The sequence below is a fragment of the Gigantopelta aegis genome, chromosome 6 (assembly GCF_016097555.1).
Source record: "Gigantopelta aegis isolate Gae_Host chromosome 6, Gae_host_genome, whole genome shotgun sequence".
In the NCBI taxonomy this organism is placed as follows: Eukaryota; Metazoa; Mollusca; class Gastropoda; order Neomphalida; family Peltospiridae; genus Gigantopelta; species Gigantopelta aegis.
In genome coordinates this window covers 89,289,734-89,311,515 of record NC_054704.1, presented here as the reverse complement: position 1 = coordinate 89,311,515, position 21,782 = coordinate 89,289,734, and the positions used below count along the sequence as shown (strand labels likewise).

The window sequence follows — 21,782 nt, the reverse complement described above, 5'->3', positions numbered from 1 at the left end:
CAAACAGGAAAAGAATAGGTCAATATACAAACAGTACTGACGGCCTTAAAGGCTGTCAAAAGAAAAATCATTACTACAAGTATTTTAATGTTTTGGTGATAAATAAGGTGAAAGGTTTGTTTTGTTTAATGACAACACTAGAGAACATTGATTTATTAATCATCGGCTATTGGATGTCAAACATTTGGTAATTTTGACATATAGTCGAAGAGAGGAAACCCACATGTTTCCATTAGTAGCAAGGGATTTTTTATATGCACCATCCCACAGACAGGATAGCACATACCACAGCCTTTGATATACCAGTCGTGGTGCACTGGCTAGAGCAAGAAACTGACAGCAAATAGTCATCATTGAAACTTGTTCCAAGGTGTCATTAGACATTATGCTTTTTAATTTCTTGGTTACTACATGATGTAATTGTGAGAATGAAAAACCTTAAAGGTAATCATTAATATTTATGCAATATAAATAATATTTTTTGTTTATCCTGTTTCTTTCAAAAGCAATTTTCATTCCTAAACACTAATTTGATGAGAATTTTTCTTCGTAAGCGTTGTCCACTAAACAACTAATTTTATAGTATTGCTAGTGACTAAGAGTTACGTCTTCATAACTCTAAAGTTAGCAAGGTGTTTAGAAGCTTGGTACTACTAGCATAGTTTTATTAGTATCTTTTGACAAAAAGGTATAGTTTGCATGCACATTGAATGAGCTATGCTTAGAAAGGTCTTTGTTAATTTGGCATTTGGTTCATTTGAAGGCAATCACAATAAATGTGTTGAGGAATGAATTCTACACATCTTTTTATTTTCAAAGAAAAGCATAAATAATTTGCACACAGAGAACAATTTTAGGGTAATTAAAAGAAATGATACGACATAAAATATTCAATGAATAACACCTTCTGAGACATGAGGCATATGATAGTTAAAAATCACGTATATTTTATGAACCACAAATATACCTGGTAAAATTAATATTGAAAAATCAATAAATATTTATAATTACAAACTTCCTGGAAAGGGCATCAGAAACTGATTTATGTGTATCGTTAAAATTTTTGGTGAATTTATCAATGTATAACAGTCACACAAAATTACGAAACAATTCTTATATAACACCATATAACCATGTTAACCATATACATATACATATACATTTTATTATATTATATTTTTGGCCTCACACTGAAAGAATATTACACACTGATACTGAAGTCCTATAGCTATAATTTGTATAAAATGACTATCACGACATCTTGAGAGATACGACCGGGAAGCTGTCGCCCTTGTGTCGACTGACAGAGTCGAGCACGGCCTGTTTCTTGTGTAGCGCTCTCGACGACTCCAGTTCGTACAGCGTGCACAGGTTGAAGAGAACGCCTTCGTACAGATTGTTATCCGGGTCCTTGTGAACCAGCGACTCGAGTGTGTTCAACGCATCCTTCAGTCTTCCTAGGTACAGTGAGCACACAGCCATGTTGTTGATTGCCTGAACAAATAACACATGAGAGTAAATCGTAATGGAATTTTTATGGATTAAAGAGCCTAGATTAAATAGAGTTATGATCCTCTGGTTTAAATTGTAATGTAATGTAATGTTTATGGAGTAAAAAGCCCAGTAAACAGGGTGTGCACTTTACAGTTGCCCGATCGCCCATGGCGAGTCAAAATAGCATCAGCTAGTCAAAAAAAATCCCAAGTGCATACCCTGTTAAATAGTGCTATAATCCTCTGGCATTCAACAGTTTATGTTTTAGAATATAAAACACATTTTACAGATGGAACTAAATCGTAATAGAAGGTGCCCATCTAGATTAAATATTATTATAATTCTGTCATTCAACAGTTAATTTTAAGAATAAAAAACTAATTTTGCAGATGGGACTAAACCGTTTTATAATACTTATTGAGTAAAGAGCCTAGATTAATTAAAAACCTAGAATCCAAATATAATTTTATAACTCTTGAGCATTCATCTGTTACCACTTGGAATATCAAAATAAATCTTACAGTTGGGACTAAATTAAATGCTTATAAAGTAAATAGCTTAGACTTATTAAAAAGCTAGAGTCCAGATTATATAGTTTTACAATCCTCATGCATTCAACAGTTACCACTTAGAATGGAGATTTTACAATCTTCAGTGGGGAGAATTTAATGCTTAATGGATAAAGAACCTAGACAAATTAAAAATCTATGGCCTGATTTATGAAGCCTGTTTTTCTTAAATGTAGGTGGTTAAGCATTGGAAGTGTTACATGCAATTAAAACAAAAATGGGCTTTGTAAATTTAGCCCATTAAGTCCAGGTCATACATTTTTATAATCCTCAGGCATTCAACATTTAGAATATAAAATAAAAGCTTAGATGGATGATTCTTATGTCTGTATAGCTGAGGTGATAAGTCTGAGATGAAAATAACATGGGATGAAATATTGCATGGTCAGGACTGGAACAGTTTTTGTATAGCGCTAAAATCCAGAATTGTGAGAAAAGTCATGATTTTCATATCTGATAAATTGATGAAACTGTACATTACATAATTTACGTACACATGTATTTCTTGGTTCACACTGCACAGCCGACTTAAAATGCTCATACGCATCTGAGAACTTATTCTGGCACAACGACAACAGACCCCTGAAAGAAAAAATTATATACTGTTAAAGAGTCTATCAAAATTACTTATATTTATATGTTTCTGCAAAGCATATGACTTTTAAAAATCTACCCATTACCTTAAATTTTGTCAATATCTCACGTGATTGCTTAATGATATCAACATAATGTTTTAAAACAAAAGGAGGATTTAACAACACCTCAGCCCATTTTAACCTATGTATATTTGTTGTCAAATGGTTATTTTGACATTTGGTCTAAGATAGAAAAATAAGTTGCTGCCATACATGCCACTCCTTCAAAAAAAGCAGCAAGGGATATTTTATATATCTGCATTTTCCCATAAACAATTTTTTTTACCAGTCATGAAGCACTAGTTTGGATGGGGTGAAAACCAGTCGATGAAAGGCAACTGATCCTGTGACTCATTGCACCTAAGGCGAGCAGTCTACCACCGAGCTATATCCCACCCCTTTACATATGCTCATACACTTCATAACTAGGGTAATGGACCTATAGTCATAATAAAATAAATCCTAAATTTTCATCCTCGTCTACCCCAAGAATAAAGTCCTGCTCAATGAAAATATAAAAAAATGGGTTGGAGAGAGATTTTTTTTTTTTTTTTTTTTAATTGGATGAAAATGTAGTATTTATTTTCAAGACTTATAGTCTTGAAAATCCTATCTGTAAGACTTGGATCATTATAAACGTGTGGGGCTTGAACACATATTAAAACGTTGTATTCAACAACTAACCTATCTTTCAAAAAGCATACTCATTGTCTTAAAAGGTGAAACATGTATTTATTTGGAAGACCTTCTAATCTGTATGTATAACAGGAAACGGTACACAGTTTAAGAATCAAAGTAATAAGCTACACTAACTCACCTGTTCATTGCATTCCTGCAGACAGCAGAACTGTTTCCCTTCTCTGTGGTAACTTCCACCTGCTTGAACATTTCTTCTGCCTTTATAACATTGCCCATCTGCACACAACAAATCAAGTCACTTCATGAAAATCCAATAACATAGTTTAACTCTTTTTTTTCTCTCTCTTTTTTTTTAAAGAGTTTATTCCTTAAAAAATAATTGTCACATTTACATTTTCTTTCAACTCACACAACAAATCAAGTGACTCCATAAAGATCCAATAAGATATTCTAACTTATTAATTCAAATTAATGTCTGTAGCTGTGGTAATATATGACTTGAAGTGTGGATGCATGTTATATGCACATCCACTAGATAATAAATAATCAACCTTGCTTGTGACCTATTAGTAATTTATGAATTTGAGAATTGCTTTATTTCTCAGGCCTAATTTTATATAATATTCTGTCTGAAAGCCTCACATCAAACTATTGTTATACATGTATTACAGTGTATTATGTATAGAACCTAACATTTGTTTTCTTCAAAATACAAGTCAAAAGTAGTCCATCTATTTCATAATTATCTGGAGCGGGACGTAGCCCAGTGGTAAAGCGCTGGCTTGGTGTGCTGTCGGTTTGGGAGCGATCTCTGTCGGTGGGCCTGTGGGGCCATTTCTTATTCCAGCCAGTGCACCATGACTGGTATATCAAAGGCTGTGGTATGTTCTGTCCTTCCTGTGAGATGGTGTATATAAAAAAAACCTTGCTACTAATGGAAAAAAGTAGCAAATTTCCTCTCTAAGACTATATGTCAAAATTACCAAATGTTTTACATACAACAGCCGATGATTAATAAATCAATGTGTTCTAGTCGTGTCGTTAAAAAAACACAACTTTTTCCTAATTATCCTGACCTATTAAACAATTGTTATATAAACTGTAATAACCTGAAGATAAACTCGTCCAGTTCCAGTAAGAAGTGCCTCCTTATTAATGTCGTCCTTATTCAGCAGTTGATCATAGATCGTTAAAGCAGCTTCATAGTCCTGCAAAGGTAAAGTTAAGAATGAACAATATAAAAAAATTAAAAAAATTAAATGGAAGGCACATATAACCTTAAACTCTTATCACCTTGCCAAAGTCTTGTAACTCGTATAAAATAAGGCAATAAATTTTGACTAATTGCAACATATTAAAAAGTATAACATGTAAGTTTGACAAAATTTGGAATTTCGGACGAAACTGATGACTTGATGTTACCTTGATGTTCAGCAACACTGATGCTATCTTAAACAGGACTTGTGTCTGTCGCTTCATCCACAGCTCAAGTGAAGCTAAACATCGTGGAAAAAAAGAAGATGATATCATATTATAATCACAAAAATAAAACAATCTAAGTAACATCAACAATTGGGTCTTTGATATTGTTTCTTATCAATTGTCAGAAGTATTATTTCGAATTGTTCTTGTCAGTATCTTGCACCGAAACAATATAATAATCTGTAAGGTCATATGCACACAGCACTAGTAAACATGTAAGTACAAATATTGAGGGTACTTCAGGTAGTACTATACCAAATAACTTCCGGCTGGGTCAAAGTTCGAGGTGCACCGAACTTTTGATAGAGAAGTGAACACAAGTCCTGTGATTGGTTATAAATGTGAGTGTGTTGGTTGTAAAAAATAATAGTTTTATCTGGGTAAAATAAATGTGCAATTTTATTTCATCTAGTACCAATGTGTCAAGTAGCCTTGTGCTTGAAACATGTATGGGGTACCTGTAAAAAAAAGTACTCAAATTTTGTGCGAAACTAGGGTAGTCATAGACGCTACCCGTTATCTCAGAAACGAGCAGCTTGACCCCCATTTTTTTCTGATTCACTTTAAGTGTAAGGGGTGGTAGTATTTATATCCGTGGCGTTTATGTCGGTTGATACGTTGCAGGTAGGAGTTTTAGCCGCATATGTTACTATTGTCGTCTATGGGATTTGATTTGGTAGTATACACCCTATAGCACATATTCAGTGCATAATAAAAAAATATTATGATTTTGTCATTTTATTTAATTAAACTATACTGGTTGATTAATTAGCCATCACTCGATCATGCAAGTTCACAATGACCTTGACCTTGACAATAATCTCTGTACATGGCTCTGAATGGAGTTTGAATCAAAGTTAGCACTGAAGAAAAGTTGGTTTTGGCCTATAATTCATACTGTAAAGATTTCAATAATTTCTTTTTACATGGTATTTGACTTGCCATATACAACTGCTCTTAAATATGGTATTATATATAGGCAACCTGAACTAAGATTTTAATAGCAATTTATTTTTATATTAAAAATAGCATGTGCCAATAGTGGGTTAATGTCTTTAGTTTCCATTAACATTGTTAATTTTTTATGTATGAAATTCTGAAAACTCAAATTTGTAAAGAAGTTGATTTTTATTGTTATTTTGACATATTTATAGGGTGCTAAGTTATATTTTAGACAAATTTGTAGTTTTATGCAAAATTTAAAGTAAATTTGAAGAAAAACTTTACCAAAAACATAATTAAATTTGTTGTCACTATTGTGCCTTCTGTTCTTATTTGTACATAACAATAAGGTTGTTAAACATATACTTAGATCTCCAGATCATTTTGTTTCTTAATAATCACTTAGTTAGCTCTAATGAAAAGCATTTTGAGTTTATACTAGATTCAGAACCAATTTTTTCAGATTTGATTATCTGCCTTGGATTAAGTTGATAATTTATTTTATTGTTAAAGCTGTATTACCTAATGTTACTAGCTAAATAAAATGCTGGATTACAGATTGTAGGAATACATCTAATGTACATATTGTATTCATCCGGATTAGAAAATAATGCAAGAAAATAGATGTTCGGGTAATTTTGTCATTTAAAAATAGTTTTTTTCAGTAATTAATCAAAAATAAATGTGTTAAAGCTGCATGATTATTCCAGATATCACAACTATTAAAAACTCCAACTACAGTAGGCTATAAATAAAAATATAGTCAGGAATATTGGTGGCTGCCAATGGTTTGATGGTTCATTATGAAAATCAGCATGGCCGATGGATTTGAAATTCCCACACCTGGTAACTTGAAGACACCCACACCCAGCATACAGGATTTCCTCCCAACACTAATGTTCAGGACATTAAGTCATTACTTCATACAGGTACAGTCATGTTTGTGTTTCCCTCCTCAGACAGTGTATTTTTTTAATACTGATATTTCTTTGATGTGCCTGTTAAGGTCTTCATAATCTAGGGGTCAATCAAGTGCATGTGTTTTAATGGCATTCTTTAAAGGGGTAGAGGTACTCTGACTATCTTTGTTGTCTCTACATATATACCTGAGTACACACACCCAACTGAAAGTAAATATCTTCAGGAGTTTTATTTTAAAACATTTTGTTGTTTAATATGACATATTGCATTTGTACAAAACTATATGCAATATATATGCTTTTTGAGGTGTACATTATATTAGGTTGCACTGTAGAAACAACACTTTCAGTGAGGTTGTCAGTTTATGTCAGAATACACCAGATCCTGGTTGTCATAAAGACACATAGCTGGACACTTTTTGAAAAATGTATGTTATCAGTATAGGTAGTACTATACCAAATAACTTCCGGCTGGGTCAAAGTTCGAGGTGCACCGAACTTTTGATAGAGAAGTGAACACCACAAGTCCTGTGATTGGTTATAAATGTGAGTGTGTTGGTTGTAAAAAATAATAGTTTTATCTGGGTAAAATAAATGTGCAATTTTATTTCATCTAGTACCAATGTGTCAAGTAGCCTTGTGCTTGAAACATGTATGGGGTACCTGTAAAAAAAAGTACTCAAATTTTGTGCGAAACTAGGGTAGTCATAGACGCTACCCGTTATCTCAGAAACGAGCAGCTTGATCCCCATTTTTTTCTGATTCACTTTAAGTGTAAGGGGTGGTAGTATTTATATCCGTGGCGTTTATGTCGGTTGATACGTTGCAGGTAGTAGTTTTAGCCGCATATGTTACTATTGTCGTCTATGGGATTTGATTTGGTAGTATACACCCTTCATATTTTTGTCACAAATGGATCCAGTATTCTCGCTGGGTGAAAATTAAAAAAGGGCGGCCGCGCGGTACCACACCCTTCAAAAAAACAACAACATGAAAAGCAAAAAAAAAGAAAAAAAGGGTAGAGGTGGGAGCTTGGTTACCATATTGTTGTGTGTTGGTAGATTGTGGCAAGACATACTGCTGATTTTGCCTACCAAAAAAAGTTTATACAAAATACAAGCAGACTCGTCTTTTAATTGAACCGAAGATGTTATCGGTCTGACATTCATGGGCAGTTCCGGTTTTGCTGAACCGATCAAAGTTTTAATATTATTATTTTAATAAAGATTCAAGATATATGAAAAACAATAAAGATGTTTGTAAAATGATCCCCTAATGTCGGATACATATTTTGTTATTTCCATCTTCATCGAATGAATCGATCGCTGTGATAAAATATTATCGCCAGCTGAGTAGTTTCATTTTTGTAAAGGTGGTGTATATATTATTTGGCACCCAAGATAAATGATTTTAATGATAAACACTACCACTTCCGTTGTTTTTATAAGCAGTGATACCCCCCCAAAATTAAAAGTTTACAACATTTTATAAAGAACTGCTGAATAAACAGAAATGACAGAAAGTAAAAATCATCAGTTACAACCAATTATATCTGCAATTGAGGACAAAATATCAGACGATAGTTAATGGAAACAAAAGACAGAATGACCGTTCTGATCACGTGTCAAATTTGGCGCCAAATAAGTTGGGGTTTTTCAATAGGAGATAACTTTTATTGTGTGTATTAAACATACAAATGGATACAGGTATGGGACAAAATAGAGGCTGTTAAAATACTATTAAATTATGTTATGGTAACTGTCGTAAATGTTTCGTCAATTGCTTTTTCGTACACAACACTGCTTGTTTCGTTTGATATCCAGTGTGCAGACTGATCGTTGTGATTTTTTATGTGTGGAAAAAAGTGTGCATTTGGAAATAGCGGAGATAGGTGCTGTAAAATATAGTAGGGTGTATATTTGATGGAAATGAAGGAAAAATTACATCGCTTTCAAGACAAATAGTTATTGGTAATTTGTGAACATTATAAGATGCTTTGCCCACATGATTAATAAATTTCAACCATGTACAAACTTTACAACTGGTTTGACATTGTTTTATATGGTGCACAAGAACTTTTTCTTACAAATGCATTATACAGGACAAATGCAATGAAATTTCTATATAGTATGTCTAAAGTTCTGACCAATGACGTTATTTAGATAAGTGATGTCAAAAAAGTTAAAATAACATGTTGTGTTCAGGTGTTATTTTCACAAATAATTCATTAATTCATTGATATTTTAAGATATTTCACTGAATGTTATATAATCAATAATTTCTATTTTTAGACAAGGCGTGAACATAAATCTAGTGGCGAAAGTGGATTTCATGCTTCTGTGCATTAAACCATGTCACAGTTAATCACTACCGAGTAACAAATTAATATTCCTTTCTTACCTTTCCTACTTTCACTGGTCAACTCCACACCACTGCCATCCTCTGCAAAGCCATTCTCCAGATTCAGCACAATCTGGGTAAACAAAATCAAAATCATTAGCATAGTACTAGGTTCAGACTACCAACTACAAGAACAAAGTTGGCCAACTGTTACAACTTCTACCTACGACTGTCCAGTTGCTAGTCTGAGTACTCTTAGAACTTGATTCCCATCGTATAACCCATTAGTTGTTAATGTGACTAATAAAGTGGGGAGTTACTGTTCTTGCTCATTATGTTGTACAACACAAATGAATGTTAAAATCAAAGATTAAGATGACTTGAGAATCCTGCAGAATTACATATCTGGCCTACCATAAATATATTCAGTATTGTTGATTATTGCATCCATAGATGTTCATGTTAATGAATGTTAAAAAAATACAACTTTTAAAATATTAAACTTCAAAACAATATTAATGAAAAATATTTAATTAAAATTTTAATTTCATTTTTTTTTTTTTTTTTTTTAAAGCATACATTAGGATAAACATTCATAGATGTAACTATAAACCAAGTTTCATTGATGTAGGATTTATAGTATGTGATAAATGGAGCTAAACGCGAAATGTTAACTTACATGTAGAGTTAAATGCAGAGGCGGGATGTAGCCCAGTGGTAAGGCATGCGCTTGATGTGCAGTCAGTTTGGGATCGGTGGGCTTATTGGGCTATTTCTCGTTCGAGCCAGTGCACCATGACTGGTATATCAAAGGCCGTGATATGTGTTATCTTGTCTATGGGATGGTGCACATAAAAGATCCCTTGTTACTAATGGAAAAATGTACCAGGTTTCCTCTCTTAGAATATGTCTAAATTACCAAATGTATGATATCCAATAGCCGATGATTAATTAATTAATGTACTTTAGTGGTGTCGTTAAACAAAACTAAATTTTAGCTAAATGTTAAAGATGACACTGTCAATGCAGGAAAAGTAATAACTATATCTCACCTTTTTACTTTGTAAAGGTGAGACAATGAAATCCTCCCCATTTATCCATTATCTGAATGTCATATTTTAAATGTTAAACTGTTGGTAAGAAAATCACTGTTTGTTTAACGAGACCTCATTACATTTTACCTTGGACGTTACAGCCAGAACATAATACAGTCTATCGAGGGACTCGTGACTTCTTCCAAGCAAACTGGGTAACTCTGCATGCAACAGACGCAAACCAAATGGAACCATGGAGCCTAATAAAGAAATAGGCAACAGTTATACCCCCACTTTATGAAATGTATCAGTGAATATCCCTACAGTTTTGGTTGTGGGGCCTATAAGCCGAAGCAGGTCTTTCATGACCGAAACTGTAGGAATATTCACCAAAACTCCTAAGCAAGTGTGGGTATAACAGACTTACACCCAACTTTAGGTTGAGATATTTATTATATCAGTTCTATGGCAAATTTAATTAATAAATATAAAAGAGTAAATAATTAAACAAAACTAATGTGGACCCAATGTCATGACCATTACATTTGTTCTCAATGAGCCTTTGACATAACTTAGGGTGTGTGTTAGGGATGTACTGGTATAAGAATATATTAAAACTCATTTCTGGGACAGTTATTTTCTTAAAGTTGGAGCAACATGGAGGAAATAAGTAGTAAAATTAGATTGCTTGAAACACAATTTTATGATTTGTAGAGCCAGAAATAATATTTAATGAAAACAAGTTAAAGAAAGGAGTAGCTGACCCCCAAACTGCACTTTGCATTATATATTTAGTGTCACCTGTTAAAAGTGACAGTCACCTTTTACTTTTACCTGTCAGTGACAGTGACTTAAACATTTCAAACTCTAAAAGGCTTATTTTTATTCGAGAAAATTCTCTGTAATACTTACCACGCCTTCCTGGAAATACGCTTGGGTAGAATTCAAAGTAAAGGTCGGGAGAATCCAGTGCATGGAAGGCTTGCATTTCCGAGTCAGCCAACTCGTGGAGCTTAAGACGGGTTAATAGTGAGAGTCGACAAAACCATAGCTGCAATGAAAAGAAAGGTAAGTCAGTGAATGATAATTTATAATACAAATTTTTGACAAAATGATGACTGCAGTGAAATTTCCATACAAATTTCATAATTTTTCAGTAATAATAGATTATAGTTTTCTATTGAAGAATTAATTTATTTATATATAAAAAAAGTTATTTTGTTTTCTATGTTTGTTTATGTCTTTGTTTCATGCCGTTTTGATTCACTTTATATCATCAGGTTATTCAACTTTCAGCCGTTACCTGTAACGTATCTGGTGTGTGTTGTGTGTAGGATTCACTGGTCGCCTCGCCCTGTCCTACATCAGTCAACAAGATCCTAGTAAGATCCACAGCAGCTCTAAGACATCCATACTCCTAAAACAGAAAAATTATATTTTAAACACCAAGCCTCCTAACACAGAAAAATTATGTTCTAAACATCAAGACACACAGTGTAAACAGGCAGGCTCACACAGTAAGTTAAATGGGCCAACAAAACATTGTCAGAAAATATATATTTAACATACATAAGTAACATATGTGTAATCATCATATCCCACCTGCTATTGGCATCAAAATACAGTAGTTCAGGTTATCACATGTAAAAACAATTCAAAAACAAGACTCAATCTTTTAGAAATAACAACAAACACCACCACCACTTATATTTTTATCATATGTGTGTGTTGTTCAAAAATATGATATTTAATTACAAATATCAGTGAAAAAAAAGTGTCTGGAAAACTATCTGTGGGACAGACAGACAGCCAAAAGGATGGAGATAAAACCTATAGTCCCCTTTGGTCTGATCAGCAGAGGACTAATAATAATTTGTATTGTAAACTTAAGAAATATGTCATAATCATTAGGTAAAAGGTTATCAGGGGCCACCTTATAACGCTAACAACGTTTCGTAAAACAGGGTCCAGGTCTGTATTTTGAGGGATCCAACTGTACATTAATTTATGATTCATTAATACAATAATATATGATATAATATATGATATACATGTAATACAATAAAGCCACTTGCCACAAGTTTCTGAAGTCCCCTGGTGTCCTGTGTCACGGAGTCAGCAGTTAGAGACTGTCGCTTGATCGCCTCTTGTTCCCCCATGTACTGGCAGACAAGGTCACGCACAGGATCACCCTGGAAATAGTAACACATGTACCATCAGTATTTTAACACATCTGTAATAAGCAGTCTTACTGCATTAGATAATTTGGAAATGCATAACAATCTTATATAATATATATAGAAGAGAGCCTCATAAGTTGTCAAACTTGTGCCAAATTCTTTTGTTCTTTGTAAAATAAAATTTGTTTGCAATCAATATAGCAGAGCTCAAAAGTTATGAATTTGTTACCTCACAATTTTGAAATGTTTTCCTACAGGAAAAATGCTCACATATAGCAATTTTGATCCTGCCTACAGCAATTATAAACAGTAATTTTTTTTTAAATTATAAAATAGTTATATATTCATCCGACAGGAATGTTTATCCAGTGGCAAAAAAACTGCCATCGGTAAAGCCCCTGAACTATTACAAATCAGAAATTTTACAACAATCATAAAAATCTGAAATTATCTTTTCAACGGACAGCAATATTAATGATTATCCAGTGACAAAAAAAAAAGTACATCATTAAAACCCCATTAACTATGACAATTCATATGTCAACTATCGCAATTGGCATTGGTGCCATCATTAAGTTTGATACCTAGTTCTACTGTAATGAATTTTAACACACAAATAAAAATCATGTTATGGTGCATAACAATATTTGACAAAATTATTAAACTCCAACCTGTGGTTTATTGTGCAGAACTACAGGTGCACTAAGTAGTTCTTGGGCTGGCAGGTAAGACCCTGGTTGACTTGTTGCCATAGTAAACAGTATGTGTCTGGTAGCATCCGAAGGAATCCACGCGTCAAATCTCCTATCAGCATCGCTTGCACCAATACTAGCGGTAAACGGATCGTCCGAGGTGCTGTCCCCTGCCAGGGTGGTAAATACAGACGGAACAGCCTGGTGAAATGGACTGGATGGTACTGAAGACTGTCTGTCAAAACTTGGGGGTGCAAACGTCGACACATCAGGCGAGACCGGACCAGGCTGCGGAGCCGACTGTGAATGGTGAACTGGAGTGGAAAGGGGAGACAACTGAGTAGGAGTTGTCCCAACACTTGGTGTTTGGTGTAACGAATGATGGAAGCCTGGGTGTAAAGAATCCTGGGGTTTGTTCTCGTCTGCAGATTTGAGTGGCGATTCAGGCTCGTACGAATGGACTTGGTCACCAGGGACAGATTCCACTTCCTCACCTTGGGCTGTGAATGATTCAAACTCATCCTCATCCTGGTCCAGGAGTTCCTGTGATCCTGACTTGCCGCCATCATTCTCAGTGGACAGCAGGATCTCCCCTTCAAATGAGATTGTCTCTGGCTCCGACGAAGCAACCATATCTTCTTGATGAAAAATACCACCACTGTTGTTGTTACAGGACTTATCAGCTTGTACCTCTGGTGTATTTGATACAAGAGTCTCTTGGTGCTCCTGTGTCAATGTGTGTTCAAAGTCCTGTGGCTGCTGCTGTTGCTTGCTGTCTGGCTCTGTCTGGGGCTCTACCTGACTCTCTTGCTGGGCAGCTGCAATCTGATCAGACACAGCAATGGAATCACCTCCCGCACTTGGGGTTTCTCCTGATATTGAGTCAAAGAAGTCATCTGCTACAGAATCAGGTACACCAAAATAACTGCTGAGGTTTGGTTTCTCTTGTTCCAGACTGATGCTGTCATCCATCTTCACAGAAGTGAACACATCCAGTGGATCTGGTTTTGAAGTAACACCATCATCTTTCTGGGCAGGTTCACTTGCTGAGCATGGACTAAGAACTCTGTCGGAGCTGTGGTCAGACGGAGAGCTCAGTATAATGTCCTCTACAGCAGGTTCTGCTTCAAAGGTAATTCCTCCAGAGTTGCCGGTACACTCAATGTTTTCCGTTTCCACACTGTCGTCTTGCCCATTGCTTGGTGGTGGGTCTAGAGTGACGGACTCTAGGGTATCAGTGGTCGGAGAGTGTGGTAATGAGCTGATGTATCCAGGAACAGCCAGATGGCTTTCAGGAGAACTCAGATGAGTTTCACCATCACTGTCAGTATAATTGTCTGGATCCATTGTGCAATTCACCTAATATAACAAAAAAGAAAATATAGTACCAAGAGTACCAACATTGCCATAAATAAAATAAATTATAGAAATATTAATAATAAGTATATATATTAAGTACAGGTATTTGAGATAATCAAAATCTATGAACTAATATATATAGTCTAATGCCAAATATATAGATATAGCACATCCTGATATTTTTGCTAATGATTAATTTTATATCATCTCATATATAGCCGTGACCGAGAGCTAGTGGATTTGCCAAACTCTCGCCATAATGCCACATTTTGTTTCCCATGATTATTATATCAAGTACGACTATTCAACGAAAATAATATATATATATAACAAAACAATTTCCGATGGGTTCCTATGATCACAAGGCATGGAACCAAAATAGTGTTTTGAAATCCTATATCCTGGTATCCCTAACCCTTCTCCAACAAATATTTTTAACATTTGTTAAGTGGGATTGGGGATAAGGAAGAGTTGCTGAATATGGGGAAGGGAGTGTAAAATAGTAACTCACTAACTGGTCATGGTAAAATATACTATCGTTAAGTAAACGGCGTTAACACCCCACCCCACAATCATCTGCCTATTGTAAGGCTTAGCTTTAACCTTTTACTGTAGTTTTATGATGATAACTAGTTTAACGTGCCCATATACCACTAGGGTTTCGAACACGCCCCATCCCGAATCCGACCCCTGATAAGATCAGTGGTCTGACTTGGGATGGAGGGGGGGGGGGGGTTGAAAATGGGCAGAATTTAGAAAATAGCAATTAGTAAAAAAGTTAATAGAATAAATAAAATAAATAAAAAGGTTACAAGCCAAAAATAAAAAGAATTGACTGCTAGGCCGAATATTTATATAATTTGGAGCATTTTAGAAGGACAGTCCAAAATTAAATAAGAGAAAGAAGAGAGGATCGGACTATTTAATAATTTTAAAAAAAAAGAAGTAATTTCGACATAAAATTTTGAACGCAGATCTAAAAGTTTAAAGTCCGATCGATATCTCCACGTGAGTTAAGGCCGTTTGGGTGCACAGCTTAAAGGGACGAGATGGGTTGCATCCCGTCAAGAAAACCCCTAGATTGACAGTCGATAGAAGGTGTAGTGCTGTGCTGAAATACAGATCTTGAGAAGCCGGATCCGTATGAACGAGAGAGAGTATCAGACTAGGGAAAAGTCCAGTCATCATGGGTTGGTATAGTGGTGCGGACGGGCCCAACTCCGGAGTATACGAGATGGTATCATTATAAAGCAAGGTAAAGTCTAGAAAAAGAGTAGTAGGGGCCGACCCCGCGAACAACTGTGGCGTTCTGCAGAATGGCCGTCATACGAGTCACGAAAAAACCAAGTCGACAGTCAGACGGAGAAATGACGTGGAGGCAAGGAATCTCGCTAAAAAAGAATCCAACCTGGTGGTGCAGGCTGTCGAAACGAGAAGCGTTCCAGCATTCAATCAGTTCCAATGGCCGCATACATCCCAGTAGAAAACTTCATTTCGCTGACAAAAACAACGAAATGAAGGACCCCCAAGTCGAGCACACGAAAGCACGTGCAGTGTGCACAAATGAAACAAACACGTCTTACCGCGTAGAGCTCCAGACTGGGAATCCCGTAGTTTTAGGGTTAGTTTTTGGATTAGAGTAAGGGTCCCTCGGAAAAATATCCGCCCGGTCCCCCCTTCCCCTAACCCTAACCCCAACCCTAACCCCAACCCTAGTCCTAACCCCAGCCATAACCATAACCATAACCATAACCCTAACCCTAACTCTCAACCCTAACTAAAAATAATAATGGAGGGGACCGGGCGGATATTATACCGGTCCCTCTTTATATGTGAAACAACATAATGGGGGGGGGGGGGGGGGGGGGGGGGGTAACTGGCGAAAATATTTCCCTGGTCACTCTACACAAGTAAACTACTAAAAGACACCTTTTGTTCACTTTATTGGCAAAAGGTAATATCGGAAATACATAACATCATAAAATTATTCATATACATGATCGTGATCATGATGATAACGAAAAACCATAAACACTGATAAAAGATTAACGACAGATGCATATAAGTAAATTAAGATAACTCAAATTTTCTTGAAGCTCTAAAATAAAATTACATACACACCGTACATTAAGATAAGTACCAACTTATCTCAGACAGATATATTTACTTATGTCAAAAACGAGCTGTGAATATACTACGGAAATACATCGCAATCGTTAAACATTTTCCTCCTCAAATACAGGAGACCCACACTTACTAGAGGTGATACAATCAGGCAAGGCTTTAAGACGGGTGTGCATATTCAACGATATTTAATGTACATTATTGCTTAAAATTAACAAGTATATTGGTATATATTTTTTTTTTTAAACCTGTAAACACGTGACAGCTATTATATATAACGGTTGCAGCCATTGTGTTCAGTCCCATTGACAAGTAGTGACGTCTTATCAGATCTTTTGCTTAGAACCGAAGAAACGAACGTAGGCCTATAGGTCTAATGATTTTTTCTGAATGACATGCATCGCAATTTTCTGTAATAATGTTCATCACAGTAAGCCAAATATATACAGACATTATTTTCCCTGACAAAGTAAACCACCATTGTCAAACTGACTACAAAACTTAGAAATAACTGATAAACGTTAAGTCAGTGAATGGTATTTAACCATACAAATTTCGTACTTTCACGGTAATAATACATATAGTTTTCTGTTGAAGAATTAATTAATTAATTAATATATAAAAATAGTTATTTTTGTTTTCTATTTTAGTTTATATCCGTTTCACGCCTTTTTGTTTAACTTTTATATCATCAGCAGGGAACATTTAGTTTTCAAAATCTTGATTTGGGATATTTCTAGTCAATTGTTCAAAAAGGAATTAGCTCATTGGTATATTCTTTTAGGTGCCTCGATCCACCTGTGATTTCTGTTTCACAGGTGTATATGTGGTAGATTACCAGACGATGCCACTGTCTGGTAGCGACGCCGTCTGGACATAACAATAATACATACCCGTATTAGAAAGAAGTGTTTTATTTAACGACGCACTCAACACATTTTATTTACGGTTATATGGCGTCAGGCATATGGTTAAGGACCACACAGATTTTGAGAGGAAACCCGCTGTCGCCACTACATGGGCTACTCTTCCGATTGGCAGCAAGGGATCTTTTATTTGCGCTTCCCACAGGCAGGATAGCACAAACCATGGCCTTTGTTGAACCAGTTATGGATCACTGGTCGGTGCAAGTGGTTTACACCTACCCATTGAGCCTTGCGGAGCACTCACTCAGGGTTTGGAGTCGGTATTTGGATTAAAAATCCCATGCCTCGACTAGGATCCGAACCCAGTACCTACCAGCCTGTATACCCGTATTATGAACATCATAGGGTATGGTTATGCATTTGTTTGTAAGCAATCTGATGTGTCATGACATTTCCTAATATTAGTCTTTGTTTAATGTTATGAAGAAAATGTAGGCACTTGTGATATTAGCATGTGGTGGATCATGTCCCGTGTGACCATATTGCTAAAGGACATTAAAGTTAAACTTTCTTTGACAAATGTTTATTACTGTAAATGATTCTATAATACTATCGACCCCATCTAAAATCACAGAACTTACCAATCACGTAGTTTTGTTTTGTTGTTGTTGTTGTTGTTGTTGTTGTTTGTTTGTTTTGTTGTTGTTTTTTGGTGGGTGGGGTTAAAGTGAGGAAATTATCACTATGTGCTCATTTGACACACTTAGCGATCGTGGGTAGTCATTTTTGCTCGAACGTACAAGTATATTGTCTTTTTGCATTGTATTTTTACAAAGGAAATCAAATTGTTAAAACCACATTCCGTTCTGTTAATACACACTGACATATGTTTGGCTATATAATTTGGGCATTTATGTTGTTTTACATGTTAGGCTGATCAAAGCGAAGCGCCTTGCCTTACATTTCATTTCGACTTATTTTCGTGCTTATATCCAGTTAAGGTTTAAGCACGCTGTCCTGGGCACACACACCTCAGCTGTCTGGGCTGTCTATCCATAACAGTGGGTTAGTTGTTGGTTGGTTAGTGGTCAGTGAAAGAGAAGAGGGTGTAGTGGCCGTACACCTACACACTGAGCCTTTAAGAACTCGTTCTGGGCTGGAGCCGGTACCGGGCTGCCAACCCTGTACCTACCAGTCTGTAGTCCGATGGCTTAACCACTGCGCCACCGAGGCCGGTTATTACTGTTTGTTTAATCTATGCATACAGGAGTAGTTTACATAATATAGGAGGTGACGTTACTTCTGTCCAAGCTTGACTAGGCGGGTCGACTAGAAAGACACAAGATGGTTGCCCCCAGTTAGCAGGAATAATCGTAGGCGGGTTTTTTTTTAATAAATTTTAAATTAGGCGTTTTTAATTTTTGTTAACCTGTCAGTGTGTGTTGGTGGTCCGGGTATGCATCTTTCCTACACATAATGCTCATATTTGACCTGACTGTTCGAATGAATGAATGTTTAACGACACCCCAGCACGAAAAATACATCGGCTATTGGGTGTCAAACTATGGTAATGCAAATAAATAAAGTGATGATCAACATCAATATAAAAAATCAAGGTTTAAACAAAAACAGTGTAAAGAACTGTGCAAAAACCCAAATATCACAGAAGTTTACGGATACTGAATTTTACTCAAAACTTCAATTTTGTGCTGTATTGGCCATTCTCAAAGAGAATGTTACACCCCTGCACCACGGTGAGGTTACAGCACACGCAGGGGTGACTGTTCGATTAACATCAGGAAAGAATGTTTGGAATGTGTTCGTTCAATAATGTAGATATTTCTACTAAGGCTATATGCAGGACATATTTTGCAGTTATTTAACAAGGTCTTCATATGCCATAAATTTGCCTTACCCTGTAGTGGGGGAAGTGGTGTGGAGGGAACACAACAAACAAATTTAAAGGGACATTCCTGAGTTTGCTGCAATTTTTAAGATGTGATTGACTAACAGAGACTTTTTAACGATTGTAATTACATACCAAATAGATTTTTCTGCATAAAATATTAGTGGCTGTATATTAAACGTGTTTCTGATCGTTCTAATATTTGTATTACGTTAAATTTTAGTTTATTTCCTAAAATATATTTTTTTCCTACATACAAAATTATTTGAAGACAAAATCGAGTTTGGCTTCTTACAAATATTAAGACGACCAGAAACACATTGAATATACAGACACTGATATTCTAAACAAGAAAATATATTTAATATGTAAATTTAATAGTAGAAATAGTTCATGCTTCTTCCAAATTAAAATGCATTTTGATCAGCTTGAAACCACCCGGTGCAAATTAAGTTGTTAGTTGGGCTTGATGTGAAATGTATTCTTTTGTCACCATTTATGGAATAAACATATCAACATTTAAAATATTTACTGCATTCAAGCGCTGTGTATTTGCGAATTCTTTTCATACGTGTGTTAGAGATATTTGTCAAGAGGTACACACATTTATTATTATTTCATCGTTTTAATACTCATGGCGGGTGCAATCTGTGGGGCAGGATTTACTTACCTTTCGCGATGACATCAGTTATGACAGTGATTCATGAGTACATGTCATCACAACTGTACTTATCCCACTGAGCTCTGTCCGGTGCTAGTTTTGACATAGTAAACTGGTCTGGGAGTGGCAATCCTCTTTTTGGCGGTGCAAGAAGGATTCAATATCCAATAAAGAATCTCCTCGGGAGTGGCTGTCCTCTTTTAGACGAGGCACTAAATAGAGATTCATGGAATCGACCACAATTGTGCCAAAAGCCCACTTGACTCAGCATTGTGCAGAGATACGGCCCTGATCACGAATGACGGTTTTGTCGTTCAGGTTAATTTGGTGGACTCTTCACAGAAAGCGTTACAGTTTGTTTTGTTTAACGACACCACAACAGCACATTGATTAATTAATCATCGGCTATTGAATGTCAAACATTAGGTAATTCTGACACGTAATCATCAGAGAAAAACCCGCTACATTTATCCTAATGCAGCAAGGGATCTTTTATACATGTATATACTTTCCCACATACAGGGAAGCACATACCACCGCCTTTGACCACATGGAACAAGAAAAATCAGTCAAATGGATCCACAGAGGTTGTTTTATCCTGCGACGCTAGCACTCAAAGCGAGCACTCAGCCGACTGAGCTAAATCCAGCCCCTTCACGTGGAGCCAAAACCGTTATCAAATTGAGTAGTCAGGTTCATTATGTACTTTTGTTCAAAATTTATGGAGATTAGCAAAGCAGCACATTTTTGGAAAGCTTATGACATAAGGAATCTGAAAACCAATGTTTACATTTGCACTAATGCCCGTATGGTCGCCATTTTGGATTTTGAAAATGGCCGCCATAAAATAAGAATTTTCAGATATATCGGCTTCTAATTGACATAGAAAGTTCATTTAAAATGTTAATCCTATGTTTTCAGGCCCAAGGAACCCATTGGTGGCATTTTAAAATCTCTATGCCTGATATGTCATTCATTTTCAGCCAATTATTAACAGCAGAGTTCATTTTAAGTCGTAAATATTGCTACAATCACTAACTCCGGTAGGTGCTTTGCCCCTACTTCCAGAGGTTGCACATGAGTAGTCTACAATGCTGACTGTGATGCTGCAAGCATCTCAATTGAAGAACTTGGTAGTTGGTCATGACCATCCAACTGTCATAACTTTTGATATGGCACTGTACGAGAGGGCAGTACAGTTGCTAGATGCAAAATCCAGCTTGAAAAACGAAGTTGTTCCAAGACTGCATGCTGTGATGGCTGCTCTGAGGGCTGTGGGAACCTCAATAGAAAATTCTGGTATCGATGATGCATGGATTGAGGCAGATTTATATGGGCCCGCTACAACAAGACAGATCCTCAAGAGCAGCCACTACAAGAGAACACTCCGAGCACACATTCACACGTACATGGCTATGTATGAACTTGCTCTGGAACAGTTCTTCACAGAGTTGCCACATCTAAAGGAAGTCTGCTCGATTCCAACAAAAAGGTTACAGGAAGCCTGCACCATCACAGCTTGTGGTACAAGTGGACCAGAAACCATCAAGATTGCTAACACTAACCTGCTTCAAGTCCTGACCAATGACGATGTCATTCAACAGCTGAAAATTTGGGAAGATCGGAAGTCATCTAACGCTATGTTTAAGTCAATGATGAATTACCTCCACCGGGTTGAAACCATCTTGTTCTTTGTTGAAGCATCCAGAAATGCTGATCTTGCTCACCATCTGGAAGTTGGAGAAGCACTCAATAAGCTGTTTTTTGCATTGGATCGAATAAAATATAAACGCCTCTGACCAAGGTATATAGCCGACATGCATGAAATGAAGACTAAGTATCCAGCAACATGGAGAGAACTTGAAGATGGAAACATATCTGTCACCAAGAGCGAGATCCCCTTTGTCTCAATAGGTGCAGAACACGCCTGTGAGCATCT

At 36.1% G+C, this 21,782-nt stretch overlaps 1 protein-coding gene across 1 annotated transcript; it reads right to left on the bottom strand.

The window, feature by feature from the left end:
- Nucleotides 1-206: 206 nt before the first annotated feature.
- Nucleotides 207-16,486, bottom strand: LOC121375473 (trafficking protein particle complex subunit 12-like). Its single transcript, XM_041502943.1, has 12 exons — nt 16,408-16,486; nt 12,907-14,286; nt 12,131-12,247; nt 11,359-11,472; nt 10,968-11,106; nt 10,203-10,315; nt 9,082-9,154; nt 4,760-4,833; nt 4,447-4,545; nt 3,516-3,613; nt 2,558-2,645; nt 207-1,494 (listed from the first exon to the last, which is right to left on the bottom strand). The coding sequence occupies exons 2-12, from the start codon at nt 14,272-14,274 to the stop codon at nt 1,252-1,254; spliced, it is 2,526 nt and encodes an 841-aa protein (XP_041358877.1). The 5' UTR covers nt 14,275-14,286; nt 16,408-16,486; the 3' UTR covers nt 207-1,251.
- Between the last annotated feature and the right edge of the window lie 5,296 nt (nt 16,487-21,782).

Bases quoted from the DNA above. Each gene is read 5' to 3' on its own strand.
- LOC121375473 (XM_041502943.1), bottom strand. From the start codon at position 14,274: ATGGATCCAGACAATTATACTGACAGTGATGGTGAAACTCATCTGAGT. The intron at 11,473-12,130 runs GCAAGTGGCTTT...TTTCTGTTTTAG, and splicing joins GGGGACTTCAGAAACTTGTG to GAGTATGGATGTCTTAGAGC. The intron at 1,495-2,557 runs GTACGTAAATTA...TTATTTGTTCAG, and splicing joins GTGAACCAAGAAATACATGT to GCAATCAACAACATGGCTGT.